Consider the following 10523-nt stretch of genomic DNA (forward strand, 5'->3'; position numbering starts at 1 on the left):
CTCAGTTTGTTTGTTTTAACACGTTGTTTGTTTAAATATTGTTTTTTTTTGTTTTTTTTGTATTTCAATGTAGTCTTAACATTTTAATCTTAACGAGACAGCAACGTATTTTCTTTTGATAACTAAATCTTCCTCAAATTTACTTTTCATAGAATACCTGTATCCTTTCTATCTTGTTATTTTTTTCATAAAATGTAAGCAAATTGTACTTGATATACGAGTCATTTCAAACACAATGCGAGATAAAAAAGAAAAAAGAAAACTAGTATTTCATTTAAAAATCAGTCATCGTTTTGAATGTAAATATTTCACTATGCAAACCTGTGGAGGCAACGGGTCTGATATATTTTATATATTCATATCTTTTTATATATTCCGACTATGCGTCTTTTTCTCTTTATGTTTTATGGTTATTGTGGTTTCCTAAATTTATGCTTTTCTTGTTTCTTTTCCTAATTTTCTACATTTAATTCGAACGGAATAGAAGCTAAGTTCCTAAAGTGTTTTTTTTTTTCTAACTTTAAACCTTAAACCCCTTTGATAAACCCTAAATCACCACTAACAACCCTTCTTTTAATCTATAAAAGAAAACGAAACATGATGGAAATAAACACAAAGAAATATATCCACAATGAAAACTGAACAAAAATTCCTGAATTTGTTTGACATTGTATCGTCGTTTCTAAATGAAAATCCAATTAGTACTTTTACTCGCAATTCAGTCCATTTTTTTTTCGTTTCAGTTCTTGCTGTGAATGTGTTTGTGTGAATTTTATTTATTTATTTGTATTATGTGTAGCAATTATTTTTTTTTTTTCTAATTCGCCGATGGTAATCTCCAGCACATGTCGATTTCTTCAATTTCTCTCCAGACAGCATTTTTTTTTTTCAAAAGCTGTATCCATATCTCCCATATCCCTTCTGGCATTCAAAAAAAAAAAAAAAAAAAAAAAAAAAGAAATACTATCCATGTCTCCCTTCTGGCATTTAAAAACAAAACAAAAAAAAATAAACGTATCCATTTCACCCATATCCATTCCAGCATTTAAGAAAGAAAGAAAGAAAGAAAGAAAAAAAAAAAAACGTATCCATTTCACCTACATTCATTCCAGCATTTAAGAAAAAAAAAAATCCATTTCACCCATATCCCTTCCAGCATCTTAATTTAATCCACATCTTCCACCCCCCCCTACCCCCGCAACCCCAAATCTCTCTCCAGCCAGCATTAAAAAAAAAAAAAAAAAAAAAATCTTAACCCTACCTACTTTTTCCCATATCCCTTCCCTCCCTCCAGTGCGGTGTCCGGATGGCTGGAAATACTGGAACAACCACTGCTACTACTTCGGCGTCGAGAGCAAATCTTGGGACGAATCGAGGTCCTGGTGTCAGGCCAACCTCGGGAGTGACCTGGCCTCGATCACCAGCGAGGACGAAAACAACTATATTAATGGCGAGTTGACGTGGATCACAGTTTTTTTTTTTTTTTAATGATTATCTGTACATTAATCGGTATGTTTGTCTGATGAGGTCATTACTTGTTTCATAAGCTCGTTTGCTTGTTTCATCGGCCATTTTATTCACTAAGGATTAATTTATTACCGTTGTGAATAGGGGGAGAATGCGTGTCATTTTCATTTGTTGTGTATATGTTCCTCTATTACTACTGATATTGTTGTTGTTTTTGTTAAAAGGGTTGGAGACGCTTCCTTATATGATATACAAGTCTTTTTGGATTATTTTAGAATGTAGTTCTTGATAGAAAGAGATCAGTTTTCCCCGCACACTTGTCATGAACTAATCTTAGTGATAGTATATTTATCAAGATAGTGAGCTGAATAGGCGGCTGTATTTTTGTGGAACTAGATATTTATTTCTACCCCTAGATATATATATTTTTTTAGCCCTCTTTTCCTAGTTGTGTATTTTTTTATCCCTAATAATTCCTTTTTACTTACTTTTTCTCCCTAGATATTATTTTTCTCTCTAATAATTCCTTTTTACTTACCTTTTATCCCCCTAGATGTGTTATTTTCCTCCCTAATAATTCTTTTTTAATTCCTTTTTTCTCCCTTGATGTGTATTTTTTCTCCCTAATAATTCCTTTTACTAACTTTTCCCCTCCTATATGTGTTATTTTCCTCCCTAATAACACTTTTCACTGACCTTTTTTTTCCCCTAGATGTGTTATTTTTTTCTCTCTAATAATTCCTTTCACTTACTTTTTTTCTCCCTGATTATGTATTTCTCTCCCTAATACTCTTTTATAGATTTTAGAAATAAATCCACCCGTTTCTTTCCATTGATTCCCTCAAATCTTTTTTTTCTCCCCAAGAATTCATCCAAAACCTATATTTTTCTCCCCAAGAATTCCCTCAAACCTCTTTTTTTCTCCCCAAGAATTCCCTCAAACCTCTTTTTTTCTCCCCAAGAATTCCCTCAAACCTCTTTTCTCTCCCCTAAGGATTCCCTCAAACCCTTTTTTTCTCCCCAAGAATTCCCTATAAAAAAAAAAAAAAAATCTCCCCAAGAATTCCCTCAAACCTCCTTTTTTCTCCCCAAGAATTCCCCCAAACATTTATTTTCTCCCCAAATATTCCCTGAAACCTCCTCCTCCCCCCCCCCCCACCAGAATTCCCTCAAATCTCTTTTTCTCCCCAAGAATTCCCTCAATCCTCTTTTTTTCCCCCTAAACATCAATCCCACCTTTCTTTTTTTCCCCCAGACATACTAGCTGCCCAATACCTAAACGCCTGGATTGCTCTCCACGACGACAACGCAGGGGAAAATTGGCACTGGGTGGACGGTGCCAACTACGACTACACGAACTGGATGAGCGGAGAACCAAACAACCAGGATGGGTCGGAGCACTGTGGAGAGGTGGGTGGTTGCAGTGGTTGCACACACACATACGCACATACAAACACACACGTACATACAAACACACACGTACATACAAACACACACGTATATATAAACACACACGTATATACAAACACACACACACACACACACAAACACGCATACACACACACACACACACACACGTACATATAAACACACACGTACATACAAACACACACACACATATGCACACGCACACTAACACACACACACATATGCACACGCACACAAACACACACACACACACACACACAAACACACACACAAACACACGTATATAAAACACACACACACACGCACACACACACAAACACACATTCACAAGTCCCCCACTACACACATACCTTCCCCCCCTCCCCCACACACAATCCCCCACCCTCCCAACATACCCACGTACATACAAACACACACGTACATACAAACACACACGTACATACAAACACACACGTACATACAAACACACACGTACATACAAACACACACGTACATACAAACACACACGTACATACAAACACACACGTACATACAAACACACACACTCACACATACGCACATACAGACCCCCCACCCCCCCTATAACCCCCTCCCTACACGTACACCCAACACATACACCCATACGTGTATATCTATTTCCTCTCATTCACAAATAAACTGAATGAACCGATTTGTCGTGTGGGCGAGCACATATAGTGGGTGAGTGGTGTGGCACCGGTAGGTTAGTAGTTTCCGCAGGGTGTCACTCACTTGAGACCGCTGGGTCTTGCTTGGTATGAGTGGTGCGTGGTTGGCCAGAGGAGTTAGGGTGTTTCGCGTGGGTGCGGTACTTGACATACGTACTGGGTTTTGTCTGTCTGCGGTGGTGCGTGACTGGTCAGAAGGGCCCGAGATGAATTATTGTATTGAGTGAGGTGCGTGGTTGGACCGAGGAACAGAGCACTGTTTTTGTCATGGTGGGTGGAGTGGGTTGGCCAGAGCACAGAGCTGTTTCTAGTTTATGGTGGGGGAGGTGGTTGTGAAATACGGACACAGGCTGGTTTAGGTCTGAGTGGGTGAGTGAGTTGTAACACAGAAACACAAGGATGTTTAAGTGTATGAGTGGGTTGCAGTGGTTGTCCACTAGGGACAGAGATGAATCTTGTATGACGTGGGTGCGTGGGTGGTGAAAAAGGACGAGATGTTTAGAGTATGAGTGGGTGAAGGGGTTGGAAAGAGCAAAGAGATGTTTCTTCTGTCTTGAGTGGTGCGTTGGTTGGACCAGAGGAAAGCGATTTTTATTCTTGTATGAGTGGGTGAGTGGGTGTGAACCAGCGAACGAGATTTTTATTGTATGAGTGGGTGCGTGGTTGTCAACAGGGAAAGAGCTGGTCATAATTGTCTGCGTGGGTGAGTTGGGTTGAAACCAAGGCCAGAGATGTTTCTGTATGAGGTGGGGTGCGTGGTTGTCACAAAGGAACGCGCACTGTTTATTGTATGAGTGGGTGGTGGTGGGTGGAACAGGCCAAGCATTTTCTTGTCTGGTGGGTGATGTGGTTGTCACACCCGGAAAGAGATGTTTAGTGGTACTGGCGTGGGTTGAGTGGCTTGTTACCAAAGGACCGCGCTTGTTTCTTGTATGAGTGGGTGAGTGGGGTTTGTATAACATGCACGCGCACTGTTTCTTGTCTGAGTGGGTGCGCTGGTGGTGACCCGGCCAGCGCTTTTTTCTTGTATGGTGGGTGCGTGTTGTCACCAAGGAAACGCGCTGGTTTCGCGTCATGAGTGGGTGAGAGGTTGTAAACCGGAAGCGATGTTTTCTTGTCTGAGTGGGGGCGTGGTTGGTGAAGCGCACACGAGATGTTTATTGTCTGAGTGGGTGAGTGGTTGTGAAAGCGCAAAGAGCATGGGTTTGTTGCTTGACGTGGGTGCGTGTTTGGTAACAACCGGCCGTCGCTGTTATCTTCAGTATGAGTGGGTTCGGGGATCTAACCAATATTGTTTTATCCTTCTCTCTCTCAGATCAAATGCATTTTCTTTTATTAGTCTATTTTTTTTTGTATCTTTTCTATTTATCTATTAATACCCCCCTTCCCTCTCATAAACAATACATCTATTTATCTATTATTATCCTTCTCTCCTCTCAGAAACAATGCATCTATTTATCTATTAATATCCCCCTTCCCTCTCATATACAATACATCTATTTATCTATTATTATCCTTCTCCCCTCTCAGAAACAATGCATCTATTTATCTATTAATCCCCCCTTCCCTCTCAGAAACAATACATCTATTTTTCTATAATATCCCTCTCCCCTCTCATAAACAATACATCTATTTATCTATTATTATCCCTCTCCCCTCTCCATAAAAATAAAGCTTTTTAATCTTAGTAATACCCCGTTCCTCTCTCGGAAACAATACATACATTTATTTTTTTTATCCTTCTCTCTCTCTAGAAACAATGCATCTCTGTTTTGCTATTAAGTATCACCTTCCCGCTCTTATACAGAATAATATCGTTTTATCTTTTTATTATACGTCTGTACCTCTCTGTTACATTGCTTTGCTATTTTTCGATTAATTTTCCCCCTTCCCTCTCATTATACAATTACATCTTTTTATCGATGTATGAGCCTTTCTCCCCTCGCAGAAACACTTTGCATCTTTTTATTCTATTCATTTCCACCCTGCACCTCTCTGAAATCGTGCCCGGAGTTCGTGGACCACTCTTTACAAACGGAAAGTGGTTACTACGCGTGAATCTTCGTAGCGACTGGAGCGGGGCATAGGAGTATTAAGGCTTGGTCCTTCTTCCCTGGTGGAGAGTAGGTCGGCATGGTTGCTAGGCTATCATTGTTGTGTGCACTGTTGGCGTGTGGGTGGGGGGGGGGGGGGGCTGTGGGTGCAGGTGCGTGGGATTACTGGTGTTGTGTGGGTCTGGACTACTTGCTGACTTTCTACACAGTCTCATTCGTGGAGATAATGATGATGCAAGCTCAGTGATTAGCACTATTGAACCTCGAAATACAGGAATCAACGGCACTAAGCTAAAGCCGACAAGCCATGACAAGGACAATAAGATACCGAGGAGATGAGAAGCCGAAGGGAGAATCAGCCTAAACAGCGCAGATAAAGAACTAACGAGCCTACGTAATAAAAGCAGAATGATGGCGGACACGCAAAGCATACATCACAAGGCCATTACAGAAGAGGAGAATATTTAGAGATGTACCCCCTACTCCCCCCCCCCCCCCCCCCCGCGACCCCCCCCACATCTGCCCGCTCCGCCCCCCTCTTGGGGTCGCCCCGCTCCGCCACTTCCCCCGGCGCGCGCCGGGTCTTCGGCGGGTACATGCGATTCAGGTGATCCCACCAACCTTCCTCCCGCTCTCCATCTCATCAACCTCTACGCTTCCCCCCACTACCCCCCAATCCTCTCCCCCTCCACGTCGTTCATCGTCCGCCAACTACCCACCCCTTTCCCTTCCCCTCTTCCCCCAAACCTCCTCCTTACCGCTTCCACCTCACCTTTCCCCCTCCCCCCCTCCCCCCCTCTACCCCCCCAACTCCTCCCCCTCCACCTCACCACCTCTTCCTCCCCACAGACGTCCTCACCCACAGCAGCCTCGGCACGTGGATCGGGTTTAACTACGACAGTGCCTCCGGGCAGTGGGTCTGGAGCGATGGCCAGCCCGCCAACTACACCAACTGGAACGACGGGGAACCCAATAACCTAGAAGATGAGGCGTGCACGGAAATTATCGACGCCGTGGGTTGGGACACGCACACCAAGTGGAACAATTTGCTTTGTTCCACGGGAGCAGGGCCTTTGGCTGCGAATTCTTCCCCAGTGAGTGTGTTTGCGTTTTGGATTTTTTGTTTTGTGGGTTTATATTGGTCTTGTTTTGTTTGGTTGGTTTAGGTATTTAAATGAGGGAGTGGGATAGAGAAAGGGTGGCGAAAGAGATGAGACGGGAATAAGGGGTAGTAATATGAGGGAAAGAGGAGAGAGAGAGAGAGAAAGAAGGGCGAGGGGGAGGGGGGTAGAGAGGTGAAGAAAGGAGATGAAGGGATGTGAAGAAATAGAGATGTGAGAGGTGACGGAGAGAGAGGAGAGAGACGACGACGACAGAGACTGTGAGAGAGGGAGCTGGAGAGTGAGGACGTCCGAGATGAGAGACGAGAGAGGGGGGGGGGGGAGGGAAAGGGAGAGAGGGACAGTAAAAGAGAGAGGAGAGAGAGAGAGAGAGAGAGAGAGGTGAGCAGTGAGAGAGAGAGAGAGAACGATGAGAACTGGACGAAGAGGAGGGGAGAGTCAATACAAGTCGTTGAAAAAACATCCAAACACACAACACCCATAACACCCACCAGCACACAAAACACTCACCCAACCACACCCAACACACACACCCAACACCCAACACACACAACACCCACCAGCACACAAAACACTCACCCAACCACACCCAACACACACACCCAACACCCAACACACACACAACCACACAACAATCCATTTCTAACCCAAACTCCCCTTTTTTTCCACCCATACAGCACACTCAATCGGTTGTGAAGAAGGGTGGCACCCTCTCAACAACTATTGCTATTGGTCTTCCTTCGATACTTATAATACTCTGTCATTCAGCGAAGCGAGAGAGGACTGTAAGAGTAAAGGGGCAGATATGGTGTCCATTCATTCAGAAGAAGAGAATGAGTTTGTTTACTCTATCGGTCCGGACGGGAGTGAGTACTTTTTTTGTGAATGAAGATGTGTTTAATTTTTGCTTTCTTCTTCTTCTTCTTCTTCTTTTTCTTCTTCTTCTTCTTCTTATTATTATTATTAGTAGTAGTAGTGGCAGCATTATTATGATCATTATTGTTATTATTATTATTATTATCGTTATTATGATTATGATTTTTTATTATCATTGTTACTATGATTATGATGATTATTATTATTATTATTATTATTATTATTATTATTATTATCATTATTATCGTTATTATGATCTTTATTATCATTATTATTTTTATTATTATTATCATTATTATCATTATCATTATTATTATCATTATAATTATCATTATTATTATTATTATCATTATGATTATGACGATGACGATGACGATGACGATGACGATGACAATGACGATGATGATGATGATGATGATGATGATGATCATGATAATGACGATGACGATAACGATGGCGATGACGATGACGATGATAATGATGATAATGACGATGACGATGATGATGATGACGATGGCGATGACGATGACGATGATAATGATGATAATGACGATGACGATGATGATGATGACGATGATTCCTTATCCATTCCAACCTATTACATTAGCACGCATTTAGGCCTCTCTGAGTAAGTGCACCTTTATCTCAGTCTTCTTATTTTAACGTCTTCTTCTTTTATTTCTTCTTCTTCTTCTTCTTCTTCTTCTTCTTGATCTTTGTTTTTCTTCTTATTATTATCATTATTAGTTTGAACTTTGCATGACTGTACATATTATAATGACACAGACCATTACCTATTCTTCAAAGCATTTAGCAAGACATGCAAATGAAGGGCATCTTTATTCAATTCGTCTTTTTCATTTCTAATCTTCTTGTTAATTTAAGGTGACTGTGCATATAATTATGGTATATATTATTTCTTTTCCAGTCTATTATATAAGTGTTCTTATTTCCCTTTTATTCTCCGGGTTACCTTAACGATTCACGAGTTTTTTAGTTGCGGGTTGTTATCGATATCACCAACTTGCCAGCTCTGATATATTACAAGTCAGACACGACGATTCTATGGTGCTGTCGTACTAGAGGGCTGTTGTAGGTTCGTTAACTCTACTCGCTCGATTTTCGTGGGTTCTGGTTATCCATTTAGGTACTTATTTTGTTTAGTTTTTATGACTGGACTAGTTGATCAGATATGTCAGTTTTTTGAGATATTCTCCTGTCTGCTGAGTCTACTTTTTAGACGCTGCATGTGGAGTATTGTGTGTTGGCACTTGCATAGAAGAACGGTCTGTGTGCGTGGGTTGCACGTTATCGCTGGGGGGCGGCCGAGATGGTTAGGGTGGTGTCGCGTTGGTTCTGTCGGTAGTCGGTTCATGGGGGGGGGACGAAGGGTCAGTGTTCCAGGTTGGGTGATGGGGGGGGATTAGGGTGTGGGTTGGGGGGGAGGGGGTGGTTTAGGGGGATGGGGGTTGGGGGGAGGGGGGGGGGGGGGAGTGAGGAGGGGGGGGGGTGGTGGGAAGTGCGGGGGTGTGGGGGTGTGAGTGGTGTGATCAAGAGCGAAAGGACGAGAGAAGAAGAGGAAAGAGAGGGGGAAGATAGGGGTCAGGCGGTGAATATGAGTGAAGCAGAGGAGGTGAGAGAAGAGAGTAGGATAGAGTTGAGTAAGGGAGAGAGAGAGCGAGAGGAGCTGGTGAGAGCGGGGGGGTGAGGTCGAAAGAATTGGGAAGAGAGTTTGGGAAGTCGTTCTACTTAGGGGATATGAAGTGTTGGAGAGACTGGCGCAGAAGAGACACAAGCAAAGAGAGGGACAAGATGAAGAGAAAACAGAGAAAGGGGGGAGAGGGGAGGTAAGAGAGAGAACGCACCGCTCGAGACCGAGAGCTGACGCGAAAACAGAAGCAAAGCGGCCGGTAAGGCTGAAAGGACAGGCAGTAGAGTGGTGGAGGGCACACGAGGAGATAGTCAGGCGGGAGCTGGTTGTTCGAAAGAGAGTGAAGACAGAAGCTAGAAACACTGAGAACAGAGACAGTAGAGAGCGAAAGAAAGGCACATAAGGGTCCCGTAGTGGGAGAGAGACGGAGTATTAGAGAGGTGGACTGGAGAGAGTAAGCAACAGCGAGAAAAGGACGCCACGGCTGGGTACTGCACAGCAGCGCCGCCCACGGTAAAGAAGTGTAGCACTCAAGGAGCGGGACCGCGCAGAACGGAGACGCAGACACCCCTCGCGGGTTAGACTGCCCAGCGGCGATCTCTCTCTCCCTTTTTGAAACCTTACTCCCTCCCGTGTCTCCCTCTATCTCTATTCCGTCTATCGCTCCTCCTTCCCTTCCTCTTCTCCCCTACTCTCTCCTCGCTAGTTTCTCCCCCTCCTGTGCTCCCTCCTCTCCCCTCTCACACTCGCTTTTTCTCACCCTCTCTCGACTTCCGCTCCTCCCACCATCTCCTCCTGAGGGGCTTCTCACTCGCTTCTCTCCCTCGACTGACTCCGTCCCTCCCTCTCCCTTTTTGTCCTAGTGTACTCCCTCCCTCGCTGTGGTCGCGCCGCTCGCCTCCTCTCAGCGCGATTTCTTTATTCCTTCTTATCTTTTGTTTTCTTACTACCTGCTCCCCTCCTCCTCCCCTGCTCTCTCCTCCTCCCCATGTCCCCCCGGGGCCTGTGACAGTTAGTCTTCCCTTTCTCACCTCTCTCCCTTTCCGGTCTTCAAGCAGCATTTACAGGTACGTTCCCCTCCTGCGGCATGTATCGACTACTCGCACAGCGTACACGCTCGCATGTCCGTGGGCGAATAGGGTTCTTGTTATTTTCTGTTTGGCCTGTGGTTGGGGGTTTTGATGGTGTGTTCGACTACAATTATACGGTGTGGTAAGGATGCCACAGGAGGCGACCGCAC

At 43.8% G+C, this 10523-nt stretch overlaps 1 protein-coding gene across 1 annotated transcript in view; it reads left to right on the forward strand.

Annotated features, from left to right (window-relative positions):
• Nucleotides 1–4064, forward strand: part of LOC125047896 (macrophage mannose receptor 1-like) — a 34151-nt gene extending 30087 nt beyond the window's left edge. Inside the window, exons 19-21 of the mRNA XM_047646443.1 lie at nt 1295–1450; nt 2723–2877; nt 4008–4064. Coding sequence (XP_047502399.1) covers nt 1295–1450; nt 2723–2877; nt 4008–4064 — 368 coding nt within the window. The remainder of the gene's footprint in view (nt 1–1294; nt 1451–2722; nt 2878–4007) is intronic.
• Nucleotides 4065–10523: the final 6459 nt, after the last annotated feature.

Source organism: Penaeus chinensis, chromosome 42, assembly GCF_019202785.1.
Source record: "Penaeus chinensis breed Huanghai No. 1 chromosome 42, ASM1920278v2, whole genome shotgun sequence".
Classification (NCBI taxonomy): domain Eukaryota; kingdom Metazoa; phylum Arthropoda; class Malacostraca; order Decapoda; family Penaeidae; genus Penaeus; species Penaeus chinensis.